General features: G+C 37.6%; 1 protein-coding gene across 6 annotated transcripts in view; it reads right to left on the reverse strand.

Moving 5' to 3' along the window:
- Positions 1-18,980, reverse strand: part of Nr1h4 (nuclear receptor subfamily 1 group H member 4) — a 76,068-nt gene that overhangs the window by 43,510 nt on the left and 13,578 nt on the right. For 3 of the 6 annotated variants that reach the window (XM_015482879.2, XM_015482878.2, XM_015482880.2), the window contains 3 exons: positions 17,306-17,432; positions 16,045-16,179; positions 84-449 (listed from right to left, as the gene is read on the reverse strand). In XM_015482879.2, coding sequence (XP_015338365.1) covers positions 84-449; positions 16,045-16,123 — 445 coding nt within the window. In that variant the 5' untranslated portion in view covers positions 16,124-16,179; positions 17,306-17,432. Of the gene's footprint in view, positions 1-83; positions 450-2,246; positions 2,329-6,121; positions 6,275-16,044; positions 16,180-17,305; positions 17,433-18,980 lie in introns of those variants that run through there. The other 3 variants (XM_015482877.2, XM_015482876.2, XM_048803258.1) reach the window with 2 other exon arrangements.

Consider the following 18,980-nt stretch of genomic DNA (forward strand, 5'->3'; position numbering starts at 1 on the left):
GGAAGCATCCAGCTCAAGGGATTTCAATAGCCAATAGAGTAGAACTTGAACAAAGAGAAAACTGCCAATCACAGGCTGCTTACCTTTGCACCCCTCACAGGTCAGTGCATTGTAATGGTATCCAGATGCTCTGTCTCCACAAACAACACACAGCTCATCCCCTTTAATTCTCCCTGCGGATGTACCCATTCGGGGCTTCTTTGTTACAGGCATCTCTGCCATCTCAGTCTCTCCCTGGTACAGAGTCTCAGCTGGCATTCGTCTGAGTTCATATATTCCAGGAGAATACCACTCTTCAGGCTGCTGGGGGTAGACACCCAGGTTGGAATAATAGGATGATGAGGAAATCTGTGGTTGAACTTGGGGAAACTGAACATTGTTGTACTGTGAATATGGCTCCACATCTAGATTCTGTCCCAGTGGACCTGCTGCTTGTTCTGTTAGCATACCTGAATAAAAGCAACAAACCTCAAATTAATGTCATTATTCTAGAAATTAAAGAGGTAGTTTAGCATAATTGTTAGGAGTGTCGTGGGGACTGTGGAAGCTGATATTTTTTGCATTATTTTCTGGGGTAGGAGATTATACCATCTTTTTACCGTTTGTGATATTTTTCCATGTACATGTGTTATTTAAATTACTATAAAACAAAGGGGGAGCTAAGGAAAGAAACAAGAAAACAGTACTTGGGATCTATCTGGATTCAAATCCCTGTTCTGTTACTCACTATGTGTGTGCAGTTGATGATGTCTTTAACATCCTTAAGTCTGTTTTCTCTTCATAATAAGTCTGTTTTCTTGTTGAATTGATGTAAGTATTAAACGAGAATGTTTGCTGAGTACTTTGTTAATTTTGGCACATAAGAAATACTCAATAAATTATATCTGACACTAAAATAGGAATAATAATTACTGTTCCTATGATCATTATTATTCAATGGGCTACTTATATACAAAACCACTAGGTAACAAAAAACTATCAGGTTATAAAAATGTCTCTATTTCCCATAAACATAAATTATAGCTCTTTAGAAAATAAAAATATTTGAATTTTGCAAAATGCTAAAAAAATTTAATAAATCAAATTATATTGTGTGCATATATGTATGAATATGTAACAGTGAATCTCACTGATATATATAATCAATGAAATTTTTTTAAAAAGCAGATGCAAAATGTAATACACATAAATAAATAAGAGAGTATGTAAATGTGTGTGATTCATCAAAGTATTGTTAGATAACCCTAAACCAAAATCCCAGCCCCATCTCTTATGAACAGTGACACTTTAAGCAAATTACTTGTATTGATGAAGCTCAGTTTTCATAGCTGCAAGATTGGAATGAAAATATCTATATCCAAGGTTATATAGATCATTGAATGAGATAATACAGATTCACATTTTTGGGATCACATATGTTTTAGAATTTCAATTTTTTTTTTTTTTTTGGATTTCAGAATAGAATGCAGTGGTATTTATATAACACTCTGGGACAAACCAAGAGTCAAATATAATATCTTCCACAGTGAAATGCATGAATAGTCAAATAAAGTAGAATAAGTAATAACCATAAATACTTTCACACCCATTTAGATGCAGTTTTGGCACCAAATAAGTTTGTGCCAAACTTAAAAAAAAAAAAAAAAAAAAAAAAAAAAAGCTTTCTAATGCTTTTTGGAATTTGAAATAGGCAATTTTATAGATAGAATTCTATATAGGTAGAATGCTCTTTGAAGTACTCAAAAGATGCTTAATATTATTACTATTGTTGGCAGAAAATTTTATAAAGTCCTTCCTAGACCAGGTACTTATTTGTATACTCTCTTTTCCCACAAAATCCCATGATGTAGATAATATTATTATGGCCCACTTACAAATAACCTGTGGCAGCCATTTGTAAACATTAATCATTTGGGGACTGGAGTTGTGGCTCAATGGTAGGGTGTTTGCCTGGCATGTGTGAGGCCTGAGTTCAATCCTCAGCACTGCATATAAACAAATAAATAAAATAAAAGATCCATTGACCATTTTTTTTAAAGTCAAGCAATTTTACTCCTACGTACCTAAGTAATTGAGATTTGAGATTTGAACTTTGGGAGTCTGACCTCAGAGCCCCTGCACTGAATCACACTCTGGGAGAATTTCAGATATAAGATGTTTCAAAAGCATGAAAGGCTAAGCTTTCCTCTTCTTCTGCTCTCTTACTTGAGTTTGTTACTCTTTTCAGTGCCTCTGTTTGCATGTACCTTGCAACTAAGCCTGTGAGGCTCTGCCTCTCCCCAGGCATTTTCCATGTTCCATCTTCTCTATTCTTCTTCTTTTTTTAATCTGTAGATGGACATAATACCTTTATTTTATTTATTTATATTGGTGCTGAGGATTGAACCCAGCGCCTCCCACTTGCTAGGCAAGTGCTCTACCACTGAACTACAACCCTACTCCCCATTTGTTCATCTATAAAGAGAAGATTGTGCTAGATGATGTTCTAATTCTTCTTAATTCTAAAATCTTCATAAACATACGACTAATAGTTCATAAGCATCAGAATTCAAGACTTTTCTACAATGGCAAAGTGGGGTATATACATATTAAATGTTGTCAAAAAGAATGTGCTCTGCCATGACCCAGGAAATGACTAACAGCACACAATATACAGTATCTGTGAAAAAATCAATTTCCGTTCTTTCATGTCCAACTTATCCACATAAGCCAGCAGAAAAATCAGTACAGCTGACAGATGAAAAATTTTGGTAATGTTGCTTTGCCTTAGGACCCACAAAATGGAAAAATAAAAATATGAAATGATTATAGAAAAAAAGATAAAATATAAGCAAAATTGTGATCCGTTTCATAACCAAATGTGACTAAAATCTCCAGAGTGAATAGGATGGAAAAGAACTTTAAAAATAATAAAACATTAGTTTTGCTCATCCCTAGATTTTATCCTCCAGCATATTCCCTTAATTCTTCCCCTACAGCCCAGGTTCTCTCAAATACAAGGTTAAGCAACTCACCCACAGTCAAATAACCAATTACTGAAGGAATCTGGATTCTGTAGAATCCAAGGAAATGGACAATTTTTTTTCTCCTCTCAAACAATTTAAGATCTCTGAGCATTATTTCAACAAAACAAATATTTCCATAATCAAGAAACATAATATTCAACTCAGGCCAGATAATATTGATGTCATATTGATTCTCTGGAATCATCTAAATTAACATAGGACGTTTTACAAAGATATAGATAATATGATGCCAAACAATAAAGTGGCAAAAATATGAGAATGGTACATAATAATAGTAAATAATGCTTCTATTCTCAAAGTATTTCACTGTGTGCTCACAAACTAGAGAGGTAAATATGCATAAAGCTTACAAGCAAAGAAAAAACATGGCCAACATATTCCAAAATGGTTGGACCAGAACAATATCCACTATTATATGGAGTTCTTAAACAATTGCCTACCCTTTGCAGATCCAATTTCTTCCATAAAATGGGACCATTAACCCCCAGTCCTGCTATCTTAGATGGTAGTTCTGATATAAAATATGGTTGTTAAGAAAAAAGTTTGATAAGTCCAGTACCACTAAAAGACAAGCTGTTTCCCAAAGAACTTAGAAAAATCCCTATTTTAATGATAGCCAATTGATAGCTAATTCATACTTATTAACACAATCTGTTTTGATGACACAAATATGAGACAGTTCTTTCATTATAAATGTGTATTGAACACTTACTTGCTACTGGCAGACATTGTGTGAGGCTCTGAGGACATAATGGTGAATGAGACAGAAAAGGATCTAGCCTTTCTCTCATTTGTGTGTTAAGGGATGGGAATGACAAGGAACTAAGAAAGCAAATAAAGACATTTTGTGACACAGAAGAAAAGGGGGTGGGGGGCAGGTAAAGTGATTCAAGTTTAAGGTATGTGATTTTTTTTTTTAGTGGATTTTAAGGAGTCAGAAAATCTCCATGAAAGTTTAGGTAAGAGTTTTTAAATAAGAACACATGGATAAACTCCAGGGGAGTCTGAGAATCCCTGAAAAGGAAAACAGAATTCTGAGTAGGTTTCTAGCTTTTGATAGACTCTCTAAAGGACTATCATCTAAAGGAACTGCCTGAGATGATGGGTTCCATACCTATAAATATGGTGACTATTAACCCCATGGGGATACCGAACACTCAAGATGTGGCTAGTGATATGAAGGAATTAAATTTTTGAATCTACTTAATTCTAAGTAAATAAAATTTAAATAGTCACATGTGGCTCATGATTGTCATATCAGACATATAAAAAGTTTGTGACCAGAACCACTGTGCACCCAAGTGGGAGAATCAGGTTCACAATAATAATAGCAGCATTTTCCCATGACTTCAGTTTCTGATACTCCTGAGAAAGAGTCCAGGTTCCATCTAGTTGTTGTTGTTGTTGTTGTTGTTGTTTTATCTCTGGCACAATGCTGACCATAGCAAATGTCTAGAGACTGTTTATTGAATCAAAGTGAACAGAAAAATTGCCTTTTTGCCTTCCTTCATTTCCTATAATCCATGGTGTCTTGGCTGGACCGCACGACTTCATTTGTGAAGTTATTTGCTGATCCTGGCATCAGGCCTTTGTGATGTTGGTGCCTCTCCCTGCCTTGTCAGCTGAATGACCTCCTCCGCTGAGTTCTGTCCCAGTTCCCTCAGGTGGAATTAATCTCTCCTACCCGCTGTACACACCTCTACTATAGTGCTTATCTAAAGCACGTACACTTTTATTTGTTCAAGGCTTTTCTTCCATGCTAAACTTGAGGTGGTATGAAAACTACTTAAGAGTGTACTAGGAGTGGGAAAATCTGCGTTCAAGTCACCTGCAGCTTCCTAGATGTGTGAACTAGGGAAAGACATTGAACTTCTTTAAGCTTCTATTTCTTCCTCCTTAAAGCTAGAATAATGTAGCTCCTATATCAAAGGTGGTAATACGGATGCACTAACATAAAGAATATAAAGTGATGGTGCCTATGCAAACATTATGCATACATTCAGTACATTTTTGTTATTATCGTGGTTAGTCTCTGAACTTTTGAGGAGAAAATAATCAGATTATATTCCCTTTCTATTGTTTCTGGCACCTGACACAAAGTCTGACACATAGTAAATTTTTAATAAACGTGTGTTAAATTGAAAGGAATAGAAAATTTGCTTCCCCAGTCTTCCAACTAATTCCATTTCTGAATATGGTGTCAATCACTCTGAGACATCACATTTAAACAAAATGGTATGCTGCTAAGTCTGTGGTCAAAAATACATTCATAATTATAATTATCATAAAAATGTTTAGAATTTTTTTTGGTGGAGATTTTAAAAGGAGGGTTTCTGCTTTGAGAAAAGTGTTTAAATAATATTTATATTATACATTCTTTTAATTATAATGTATATTTTAATTCAGAGAGCACAAGTAGCCTAAGTCTTACAGCTCAAATTTTCACTTATCTGATTTGCCATAGACCATTAGGAGAAACCTACTGTGAAACTAGTTTATTACATTCACGTTTCTTATTTTATATTTATTGTTTTTTTATCACATCCCCTAGTTTGAAATACATTTTATACCATGATACCTACCCAAACTTAAACACATATAACTGAAAGTTTCCATGAAATGACCCATTTAATTCTTGAAGGACACACTGTCATTTCTAGACATTCTACTCTGTTCTGTTCCAGTTTTTAATACTAGTCACTAAATAGACTTCATGATCTACTGAGACCTTAGGCTAACCATTTTTAAAATAAAACATTAAACAATGTACTTTAATTTTTTTCAAGTGTGCATTGACATTAACATTCACATTTCACTTGACTTAAAAGAATGGTGCTAATTTGAAAGAATGGTGCTAATTGAACCTAATATCCTATAAAGAATTTTAGAGAAAACAGAATTAGTCTCAATAAGATACTCACCTGCTTAGAACCCTATAAAAATCACCCAACCCAACCTTTTACCCCCATCTTCTAGATGTGACTGAATCATCTCTGATAGAGATCTACTGCTATAATCTCAAGCAAAAGACCCACAGATTTCCTCTGTCCAGCTGCAAAATCTCAACCTGGGACCTCGTGTGAACAGTATCCTACCTTTAGCAGGCTTCACATTCATCATTTCTGTAACAAATCCCGACGGTGTATGGCTGTGGGGAGGACTAATTTGAATTGGATTTTCTAACCCCTGAAACTGCATTACCATTCTTAGCTAATTCACAGCAACTGAAAATGAGACTAGGTAAGAAGTGAGAGAGGCCAGAGGTTGTGTAGTTTACTGATTAACTTCATTTCAGAGTAGAATATTTGTAAATGTTTATGAGAAAAGTCATCCATGCCAAATTGCCTAGTAAGCTGGAAACCAGTCTCTTAAACAAACATTTTTGGGCAACACTTTTCCAGCTTAAGAACTTTTACAGGGTAAGTTTCTATTCAGTGGCTCTACGTCTGTATTTTGAAGAGCAAGTATCATGCTCTAGGTCTTAACAGTTGTCCCTATCAGAAAGCAAGAAGATAATGTCAGGAAGCTATAAGACTAATGCTTAAATGTGGAGTCCTACCAACCTGGCCAGCTGGGTTTGTATCTGGTATGTTGAATTGTGTCCCATCCTACCCCCAAAATTCCTATGTTGAGATCTTAATCCCCAATGTCTCAGAATGAGACCTTGTTTTATAATCCATAAAAAATATCTTTGTATGTAGATATAACCAAATTTAAATGAAGATTAGGGTGAACTCTAATCCAACATGGTACACAGGCACACATGGAAAGAAGGTAATATGAAGAAACAGAGAGGAGACAGCTAAGAGAGAGGGCCTAGATAAGACTTTTCCTTCACAGCCCTCAGAAGAAACCAACCCTGCTGACAACTGATTTCAGACTTCTGGCTTTTAGAACTGGAAGATCATACATTTTTGTGGCTTAAGTCACCATGTTTATGGTACTTTTGTTCTAGCAGCCCTAGTAAACTAATACACCGTCATTCTTGGTTGGCATTTACTAGCTCTGTGGACCATGAACAAATTCCTTAACAATTTTCTGCCTCTGTTTCTTTATTTGTAAAAATGGGGCTGATAAAGTTATATGTGGATTAAATATTTATAAAAATCTTGGCACAATGTATGACCACCTGTCATCAATATATTGATGTTATGATTATTCAGCTTTGGACTCATGTTGCAGCTTGGGTTGTTTACAAAACAGAAATAATTCCATTTTGTATCTTGTAGCATAATTTCTGGACATTAAATTTAAATCTATTGGTTACTTTTTAGAGAGAAAGTTCTAGAAGAGAATTCAGTAGGGCCAAGGTTGAACCCAGGCATCATACAGTCAAACATGTATAAACTTACGCAAGTCTCTTAGATCCTGTGGGCCCCATTTTATTATACTAAAAGATAGTAGAACACAGGTAATAATTCCTGCCCTCATAGGACCGTTATGAAGGTAAAATGAGATAATGAACATGAAAGCAGTTTTAAGAGGTAAAGGTGATATATAAATGTAGTGATTGCCAAGACTTCTCTACAGTATTTGCAAGTACACAAAGTGATTCCCAAGACATTATCTCCTTGCATCTTCACTCCTTGACTTTGAAGAAGGTATTATTTATGAGGCCTACTATCTTCAATCCCTTTTTACAGTGAGGCTAAGTGATTTGTGTAGGGTGACCCAGTTGGTAGGAGATGGAGCAGGGACTTCAACCCAAGACTTCTGGTTCAAAATCCTGTGGTTGAAAAACTAAGGTGCACTCTCCTGAATTTACCAAGAAAGAAGAAAAGAGTGGTGGTCTGCGGGTATGTTTTGGCTTGCATTGCTCAATCAAGAGTTGCCATTTGCTACTCTCAGTTTAGCTCTGACCTCATTCTCCTCACCTCAGAATCCAAGAACTCTCCTTGCCCTGAGAGGATCTCAGTTGGAAGGTCTACCCAAAGGATGTGAACCAAGACAAACAATCTCCAAATGTTCTATTTCAAGAATTCTCCACTGTTTTTTCACTGATCAACATAAATGGACCTATCTGTTACTCAAAAACATCAATTCTAAATAAGAAATGAGTGGGATAATTTAGAGGATCCAAGAGTCCCTGGTAACTGAGTGAAACTCATACAGAATGTTCTCAATGTAGGATGAATCGGATCCCCTTATATCTTTTGGAGATGATCAACTGCCTTATGTTATCTTTTTCTTCTAAAAATACTTTTTTTCCTGCAAATCTGTCCTGTCTGCAGCAGTAGCCACTAGCTGTATATGGTTATTTAAATTTAAACCAAGTTAAATTAGAGTCAGTTCCTCTTTCACACAGGTCACATTTTAAGTGTTCAATAACCACACATGGACAGTGGCTACTAGATTGGACAAAGTAGATCTAGAATAGTCCATCATCACAGAAAGTTTTATTGGACAGCACTGTGGTAAGTGGAACTTGGGAACAATGTGAATGATAGGTCAATCATGTTGAGTAGGGCTTTGGCTATGAAGGTATGAAAAAGGGGAAGTCCCAGAAAAAAAAATATTGACAATGCTTTTCTGAGCACTATTCTTTTTTTTTTTTATTGGCAAGTTTTATTTAATGGACAATATAAAATTTAGTTAAAGAATCTACATTTGCAAGCTGGTTATGGACTAAGATATGAAGCAAATTTGAACAAATTTCAGGAAGCAACTATTAAGTAAATCACATTTTCTGGCCACACCCAATTAGATATAAACAGTAAAAATGAATCAAGATCTTTCCAGAGTGGTTGCACCACTTTGTAGTCCAGCCAACAATGTATGAGTGTACCCTTTTCCCACATCCTCAACAACATGTATTGTTACTTGTATTCTTGATAATGGCCATTCTGATGAGAGTGAGATGAAATCTCAGTGTAGTTTTAATTTGCAAAAAATAGATAACCTCTTGAAAATGTTAAAAAATGAAGACATTAATATTTTTAATGGAAGAGATACATAACTATAAATATAGCAAAGATTAAAAGGTACCAAGAGAATGCTACAATAACATTTTTTTTAAAATTTTTTATTGTTGGCTGTTCAAAACATTACATAATTCTTGATATATCATATTTCACACTTTGATTCAAGTGGGTTATGAGCTCCCATTTTTACCCCAAATACAGATTGCAGAATCACATCAGTTACACATCCATTGATTTACATATTGCCATACTAGTGTCTGTTGTGTTCTGCTGCCTTTCCTATCCTCTACTATCCCCCCTCCCCTCCCCTCCCCTCGCCTCTTCTCTCTCTGCCCCCTCTACTGACATTCATTTGTCCCCCTTGTATTATTTTTCCCTTTCCCTCCCCTTCCTCTTGTATGTACTTTTGTATAACTCTGAGGGTCTCCTTCCATTTCCATGCAATTTCCCTTCTCTCTCCCTTTCCCTCCCACCTCTCATCCCTGTTTAATGTTAATCTTCTTCTCATGCTCTTCGACCCTACTCTGTTCTTAGTTACTCTCCTTATATCAAAGAAGACATTTGGCATTTGTTTTTTAGGGATTGGCTAGCTTCACTTAGCATAATCTGCTCTAATGCCATCCATTTCCCTGTAAATTCTATGATTTTGTCATTTTTTAATGCAGAGTAATACTCCATTGTGTATAAATGCCACATTTTTTTATCCATTCATCTATTGAAGGGCATCTAGGTTGGTTCCACAGTCTTGCTATTGTGAATTGTGCTGCTATGAACATCGATGTAGCAGTGTCCCTGTAGCATGCTGAGCACTATTCTTGAGAAGAGATGTGGTCAACAGAGTCTAACATAATCTCATTGGAAAGACTTTCTCCATTGAATACGTGAATAGAACTGTTCTCTTAGCCTGGAGCCTTTAAACATTCAAATCTGACTCCATGTCCTGATTATATTTTGGTGGCCTACTTACTAATATGGAATGTTAAGCAGGTTATTTAATATCTTTAAACATCCATTTTCTCACCACGGAAGGGGGAATAGTAATGGCATCCACCTCAGAGGAGTGTTGTGAGAATTGGTATTAATGGCAGATACAGTACAGGTACTGACCATGTGCCTGGCATTCTTCTGAGCACTTTATTGAATAAGGCAAAGAATTTACTACAGAGTTAAGGAATTTGCCTAGGATCATAGACTAGTAGATGCAGAAATAGAACTGAGCCAGGAAGTCTGCTAACAAATCTACACTGCACTTAGTACGATGGCTGACCTATAGTCAACACTGTAATTCTTCTATCTCTATAAATTTACAAATTTGAAATATTTCTCAGCTTGGTGTCCTCTGAGAATCTGTTTCTGAGCCTGCAAGGTTGAGAGCTAGATCCTGGAATGCAATGGAGTCTCCTATCAGCCTTTCAACTTGTCCGTTGTATGTCTTTACCAAACTATTCATGCCCTACCTAAAAGAAGCATTAATCTTGTTTTGTAATAAGGAAAGGCTCATTCAATATTTCTTTCCTTTCCCAAGTCCTTCATTGCACTAACAGGAATAAGAGATCTGAGATTCCTTGACAGAGTAAAAACCAAAGCCACAATGAATTAACAAAAACTTTAGAGACTGATTAGAGCTGTGGGAGAAATGTGAATAAGAAATTAATAGTGATGAAATGGTTCAAGTATGCTGAAACAAAGCTTCGTTTTTTTCTGAGCCAATGGTAGCTTTCCATGTTCTGGAAACTTTACATTTTAATTCAACCAATAAGTCAAAACTACATTCACTTGAGTTGAACTCAATGAGATGGAAAAATACACTTGAAATCAAGTGTCAGAAATATTCTACAAAAGTGCATCTCAAGACTTTGAATTGTATTTTAAAACATCTACATGACTCTATAACATCTGAAAGAGTCTTTTAATTTAAGCTTATGTCATAAGCAAGAACCAGATTCCAAAGTGAGTACCTTCTATAAAAATAAAGCATACACAGGGGCTGGGGCTATAGTTCAGTGGTAGAGTGCTTGCCTAGCATGTGCAGGGCCCTGGGTTCAATCTCTAGCATTTCAAAATAAAATAAAATAAAGCAAGTGCAGAAAAAAATGGCTATACATAGCTGAGTGACACATGAAGCAAGAAAAAATAGCCAAAGAAAATGGAATGTAAGTTATGAGGATTGTATGGGATCTGCCTTCTGCCACTTGTTGAGCCTCTCAAAATGGGGCTTTGGAAAAACTGTTAGATACAATAATAAAAAGAATATAAAACGTGGATCTCAAAGCTATTGCTAGCAATACTGTAATGCCAACGTGAGACAGATCATGTGTTCCCTTCCCTAAAGGACACAGAAATGTGTTTACATATTGTTAATTTTATTGGGTCTTTGAAAATTCTTTGCACTCAACAATGCTAAGATAAACAGTACTTCCTTCTTTTAATGAGCAAAGTAGTGTTTATCATTTCAACAATTTAAATATAACACATTCCTTTCAAACCCTGGATTAATTAGGATGTTTCATGATGACTTGCAGTTTGCAGAACACTTTCCCACACAGTCCATTCATTCCTCCCTTGTGCTGTGAAGTCATTAGCACCTCTATTTCACAGGGGAGAGAACAGAAGTTCAGAAAGTGTCACTTGCCTTGGAGACTTTTTTTTTTCAATTTCATTTCTTTTTTTCCCACTCACATTCAGTGAACTTTTTCCAATATGACTGCAATAAATGAATCGAGATGAACCACTCTGGGGACTTCGGGCATGGGAGTGTAAGTCTACACTTTCTCTGTTTATTCTCCTCCATTATTACAATGCTTTGCTTATTAGTCTTAAAAGTTCTGTGGCTTTTTAGTTTTTAAATCAAAATTTGCTAAAAGAAAATATAGATTTTAATTAATATACCACCCCTGACCCTGTTCACTATGTCAAAACATGGAAAGCTGTGGACTTTGTCATTACTGCCTTTTATTATGCATTAATCATATACCTTGCCTTCATTCAAAGAGATGCCTTTTTAAAACCACCGAATTAATCTTTGACCGAGTTTCCTGGCTTGCAGGCTCTCTCAAAGGAAAGGAGACTTCTCTTGTGAGGTCACCAAGTCCTTCCATTCCGAGTCATCTGTGGGGATTCAGTTACCTATGGTCTAGTTTCCCATCTGGATTTACCAGGGCAGCAGACTAAATTAAAGGGCCTCGGGAAGGTGATTCTAGTATCTCATCTTTAGCTCCATTTTGCCCAAGCTTTTTCCTCCTTTTTCTGGTGATGATGTCACAGTCCTTCGGCCACCTCTGACTTGATTTGCAGCTCAAGTTATCCTACGTGAGCACAGACTCACCTCAGGCTGACAGCCTGTTATTTCAAGAACATGCTGCCCGCCCTTTTGCTTTCTGACCAGAACTTCTCCAACAGCACAGGAAAGAGCTGGACTTGAGCACGAGGACAGCCCAGAACTACAGGAGAGTCAGTGACCCTCAAGGATGACTCTCAACCAATGGGAGCCAGAGACTGGTTATTAAACATTCCAGTCCCTGATCCCTTCACTGACAATTCTCTATGCTACTCCCAAGGGCATCAAGCTCACGTTGCTCATAGCAGTGATCAGGATCACTCACCTCACATTGATTCCCTTCCTTCGCTATCTCATCACCTCAGTCCCTCACATCTGCTCCCCCATCACCTCTCATATAAAAACTGCCTGCACACCATCCTTCCTTCAGGCTCTGCTTTTTTGGATTAATCATTTCTATGGGTGGAGATATTCCCCTTTATCTTAGGCAAAACCTTTGAAGAATGAAGAGCCCATGGCTGAAAGTTATCATTGAAAAGGTCTTTAGTGTCTCCAGCACCCATTAGTGAGTGCTCAACAGTATTTGTCTTCAATAGAGGTCACCTTCCCAGTGTCTTCAGGTTGGGATTTAATTATGGCTCTATACTAACCTGCAATGAGAGGGACCATGCCCAAGGCCACCTTGAATGGACCAGTCAAGTCATGTACAAAGTGAGTTCCACAGAGTCACCACTTCCTGACATGGGCAACTACAACATTTTGTAGACTCAAATGTTAAAACTAAGCCAGGTGCGGTGGCATACACCTGTAATCCCAGCTACTGGGGAGCTGAGACAGGAGGATTGAAAGTTCTAAGGCCAGCCTCAGCAATTTAGTAAGATCTTCAGCAACTTAGTGAAACCCTATCTCAAAATAAAAAATAAAAAAAAGGTCTGAGGATGTGGCTCAGTGGTAAAGCGCCCCGGGCTAGATCCCCAGTACCAAAAAAAAAAAAAAAAAGAAGAAGAAGAAGAAGAAGAAGAAGAAGAAGAAGTCAAAACTAGATGGAGGTCCCGAAGTTACTAGCCTAACTATCCTATTTTACCAACCGAACGGGAATGAGCTATTCCAGCTGCACAGGTGGCTAATGGAAGAGCAGGTCCAAAGTCAGACTAGACTCTAGACTTCCTACTGCCCTCAGTAAGAAGGGGAAGACAAGGTCCCTCCAAGTCCAGACTTGAGGACTTTGCACTTGCTATTCCCTCTTTCCAGAACGTTCTCAGCTCCTAGTCTTTCAGTCTGAGTTAAATTGTCAATTCCTCAAAAGCTTTCCCTTACCACATCAGATAGGGCAGCCCATCCTCCTGTCCCAATGACATTGTCCCATGTTGTTGTTTTCATAACACTTACCATGACCTGATATTATTTCATTTATTTACTTACATACATGTTTATCGTGAGCCCACTCTCCATCAGGATCTTTTCTAATTCTCTACTCCAATACCCAGCTGTTCATCAGTGCTCAACATTTGAATGGACAAAGTGATAGTTCTCCCATACTCTATGCCATAAACCTCACTTGCCATTATTGGAACATGATGACTAGTTTTGAGTACACAGACTATTGGAAAAGAGTCCAGGTTTCTGGTTAGTTGGACCCATAGATTAACCCTTCTGCACCTCTGGCATAGCTTAAGATCCAGAGTGATAAGTTAGGCCCTGAGGCTACTCATACATGAGCAAAGTCTTTTTTCCTTATGTGTTCCACACTAAACTCAGGGAAGGGGTGGTCAAAGAATTCATGTGTCATCAAGACACACAAAAAAGATGGAGAAGAGGAAGGAAGGAATCAATCATCCTCCCCTTTGGCCTACCTCTAGCCCAGATGTGTTGAGTAGAATAAGACTGAGGCCATAGAGGAAATGTATTTAGAAAGAATGCTTTAGGTCTGGCTCTACAGCTTAGTGGGGCAAAGCTAATCATACATGGTGATTAGCTTACCAGAAGAGGGGACCAGATAAAGAGGTGAAGAAACTGCTCCATCCAGCACTAGCAGCCATACATTGCATCTCAGGCACCTTGTACTACACATTTGCAGAAACCTTAGATGCAGTGTTAGGAAACAGTGAGAATGATGTAGCCAAAGAGAGAGGAGGGGAGCACAATGCAGAAAGCAGGAGTCTCACTGCATCTTGAGCAATCATTTTCAGGTGCTTCCAGCCAGAAAGCACCTTCAACGGCCTTTTCTCTATTCACTGACATCTTTTTCACCTCCTGGCTGCTCAGGTGAACTTACGACCTGGTGCTCTTGCTTACAACTGGGCTAGTTCGTAAGAGACACCTACCATTTCCTCCCCGAGTGCAAACTGGAGCCGCACAGATTGGTTTAATAATGTTCAGACTGGGAGATTGCAACACGTGTTGTAAAATTTTAGAGCAGGAAATGGCAGTTTTTATTTGAAAAACCTTCTTAAGTGGAATTTTCCTTAGTCTTTAGTAAGTACTAATTGTCCTAATTTTGTTGTGAGTTATGATTGTTAGAGCAATAATTAGGAAGCTGTCTATACAACGTTTTTTCTAAAGAGCTAAAGGAAAGCAGACCAGAAGCAAAAGGTCAAGTGGCCAGACATCGAGGCAGGGCCTCCCACAGCCCTTGACTGCATCTACAGGCTAAAGAAATAAGAGCCAGTGGGTATGAGGAAAACTGGATTTCATAAGTAATTACTGCCACCTTTGGTCTCACTGAGAGTCACTGATCAACATCTCCTTATTTCATCAACCTCTTTCCCCCTACTTGTATAACTTACTACTGCATTGCTATATATCGAGTAGATTCAAGGATTAATGAAACATGGTCACTATCCTTAGATGCCCTTATACTATATTGCAGGCAGACATGTAAATAGGTAATGCAAATAATGACCTAACAACCCATTACACAGTAAAATGATAGTGACTAGGAGGGTAATAGAGTAAACTATAGTATCTCCTAGGGATATCTGAAACCAAATATGGGATCATACCTCAACACACTGAACTTGTGGGAATTTCAAGTGCCCCACATTTTCACAGTCATAGTCTACCATGGTTCATATATCAAGGTCAGATGAAGACTGGGAATATCCTGGCCTCCCAGCAGTGTTCTTATACAGAAGGGAATAGTTTTAAGTGTGGCAGGAAGGCTGCCTGCCCCACCCAAAATATTGCCTCATTTTGACTCTGCTTATATTCTCAATTGAAACCTTTTATAAGGAGATGTTTTTCGTACATGCATAAAGTGGAGCAATATACCATTTTATGGTACCATCTAGTTACAGATCTACTGGAAACAACTCAGAACAATTTGTCCTTAGTCCAGTTTCAATGACTAATCCCAACACTGTGCCATAGATTCCCCCAGCACTGGAGGAATGGTGGAAAGGAAACCTACTGCAGAGCTGTAATCCAAGTCTTTAATAAATATAATATTAAACCATACAAATCATGATTTCATACTTTATACCTGCTATAATAATATTAGAATTAGCCCTAGAGTTACTCCCAGCTCTGTTAATTATCTAGCCTCATGGCCTTGGGCAAGTCCCAAAGCTCTTGCAGTCCTCATCTATTTAAAAAAAAAAAAAAAAAAAAAAAGACAATTTGGTTCAATGAATCCAAGGTCCGCTCTGCCTCCAACTTGGCAGGGTAGCTAACATTTATTGAGTACTTAAAAGATTAAAAGGAACAAAAACATTTTCTTGACTCTCTGTTGAACTAATTATCTCAGGGGTTTTTTTTTCCTTGTGTACTTCCAAATGGTAGTTTCTTTTTTATGGATATTTAAGTCAACTTGACAACTTACCAAATAAATTTTCAGAAAGAGAAAATTCATCCATGGCTGGTATATGGGAGTGTTCAATAAGATTCATTTTTGTTCCCATTCAAACTTTTCAATTTGAGAATGCACTTTCATCATGGTGGTCTTCAAATAAAAACCCTGAAAGGCAAATACATAGACAGTGTGCAAGGTGGATATGGAGCTGGTTCACAGACATGAGGAAGGAGAGGGAAGTCTGATTTACAAAAGTACAAATGGCTCCTTTGTAGACATTTTGCTATAGCCTTTCTCAACATTTATCATGCTTACACCTTATTTGGACTTAAAAATGTCCAAGATGTATGCTTTCAGAAGAGATACTCTTAGGTATCTAGGGAAACACCATATGTTTTCATTTAAATTTCAGCAATTGGAGATTTGAACAGAATATATGACATTTTAGTTATGACTTGCTTTTACATTTAGAAAGAAAAACAGAAACAAATATAAAAGCTTTGATTAATTATTAAATATAAATATAAAAGCTTTGAGATCAATTATTATCTGTGTGCGGTGGTGCATGCCTGTAATCCCAGAGGTTCAGGAGGCGGAGGCAGGAGGATTGAGAGTTCCAAGACAAGCCTCAGCAAAAACAAAGCACTGGGATTGGGATTGTGGCTCAGCAGTAGAGCGCTCGCCAAGCACAGGTAGGACCCGGGCTCGATCCTCAGCACCACATAAAAATAAAGGCATTGTGTTGTGTCCATCTACACCAAAAAATAAATATTAAAAAAAAAAAAACAAAGCACTAAGCAACTCAATGAGACCCTGTCTTTAAAATAAAATACAAAGTAGGTCTGGGAATGTGGCTTAGTGTTTGTGTGCCCCCAAGTTCAATCCCCAGTAACAACAACAACAAAAAAATGGATCCATGGTTTATTATCTTAAACTTTATTTGAAAGTTGACCAGGTTTGTGTAAACATACAACAGTAGTAAAATACTTCCTGCTGAAACTTTCTTGATAATTTGTGCATGGTCAGCACATCAGAAATTCAGAAAGTGTTCCCCCAAGATCTTCTTTATTTCTGCCTTTTAGTGGGAGTTTCAGGGACTTGCATTTTCACTCTCATGTTTACCTGGGTAATATTTTAGAATAGGGTAAAAGGAGGTTATGGTAAGGCTGGGGGTGTAGCTCAGTGTTAGAGCACTTGCCTACATGTATGAAGCCATGGTTCACCCTCCCTTCACAAAGAAGAAGAAAAAGAAAGAGATTATGGTAAAAAGAAAACTAATGGTAAATCTCACCGAAATGTCTGAAGTTTCATCCTGAGGAAATTTCCAGACTAAGTCCAAGAGAAGCAGTGCTCACTTTGAGTTGATATCACTAAGTCTTCTTTTCTTCTTTCCTTCTTCCCAAGATGTTCTCTACCTCCTAAGAAGTAATTTGAAAGATCGAATGATGAAAGGTGCGCTGGTTTCTGAGGATGATTTTCAAATCATTTTATCCTATCTCTACCAAGAAATCATTTTGTTTACCAAGAAATATTTCTATTTATTACCCAAAAAGAAAACATCAGGGTTTTGTTGAACAAATATTTATTTCATTAGAATTTCCCCCCCTATTTGGCTTCTATTTCTCTCTTACTCATCAAATGTCCCCGCTCACACAGAAGTCAATTTCAGATACATCTGGCTTCTGTTAAGGTAGTCCACCAGAAGCCAGTTTTCTTCATTTGTTTGTTTATTCGTGCTTTAAACATCATTTACTGAGCACTTATTCTACCATAAACTACTTACTGGATCTTTGGAAATAAAATGGTGACAGTGGAAAAAAGAAATCTGTGATCCTTGATATCAAGCTTATTGAGGAATAGACATTGAAAAAGTAACATGAACACTCAGATGATTACATAGTGTCCTGAACACTGGTTACTAAGGCAAAGAACAGGGTGCTCTAACAGAGAGCGTAGGTGTGAAAAGACAGGGATAGGGAAGTAGCTGGAAGATGACATGGTTTCAGGGTCCTTTAAAAGATGGGCAATACTGGTAACATCTGAATTGTGAGAAAATACTAGAGAGGGAGTAAAGAAGCAAAAATGAGAGTCCCCTGAGAAGGGACACAAGCTGTGTCCCCTGGGGGAGAATCAGACAGGCCTGGGTCCATAATAAGCCACCGGTGTAGCCCTATAAACTCTACTGAACTCGATTATCAGACTCTACGAAGACAGGCTGCTTGCTGGGACAAAACTCATTCTAAAGTCAGGGGGTGCTAGGAACCCTGATTTTTCATCCCAGAGCACAACCTCAGTCATTAAAGAAATGCATAATTCTCAGTGTAGCTGTGTTTGACTCTGGATGTTTTTCTACCACCCAGAGGAGAGAAGACCTATAAATAAAAATGAAGCTTGGAAACACTGAAGTATAAGGCAGACTCTTCCACAGAACACCACGAGTAAGAGAGATGGTTCATCTCAACCCCACCCTTATCTTCAAATAACTCGGCTATATAGTGTGGTGGAACTTTGAACCCGAGAGAGCCCAGGGCCTTCCTGGGGCAATTGTGAAACAGAAGCAGCATCACAACCCATAGAGAAGCACCCAGCAGAGTAACACAACTAACTACTGGGTGAATGGTGCACTGCCCACCCCACCCCCCAACAAAGCACAGTGGGAGGAGAAGTCAGAACAAACTTGATTATGAGCCTACAGAGACCTCAGGACACTTCTGAAGTGTTTGGAGGTTGTTAGTGGGAGGAGACGCTCCGATAGGGAGCTGGAGGTCCTGAGGGCAATGCCAGTGACAGTTGAGTTGTGGCTCATAATGGGATCTCATTCATACTCACAAACTAGTCTGAGACTAGAGATATTCAAGTTTCAATACATAAATACCAATTGTATAAGTATAGATATGAACACACATATGAATCACATATACTAAATATATATATATATATATATATATCTGTCTCTTATACACATC

The sequence above is a fragment of the Marmota marmota genome, unplaced genomic scaffold (assembly GCF_001458135.2).
Source record: "Marmota marmota marmota unplaced genomic scaffold, marMar, whole genome shotgun sequence".
Classification (NCBI taxonomy): domain Eukaryota; kingdom Metazoa; phylum Chordata; class Mammalia; order Rodentia; family Sciuridae; genus Marmota; species Marmota marmota.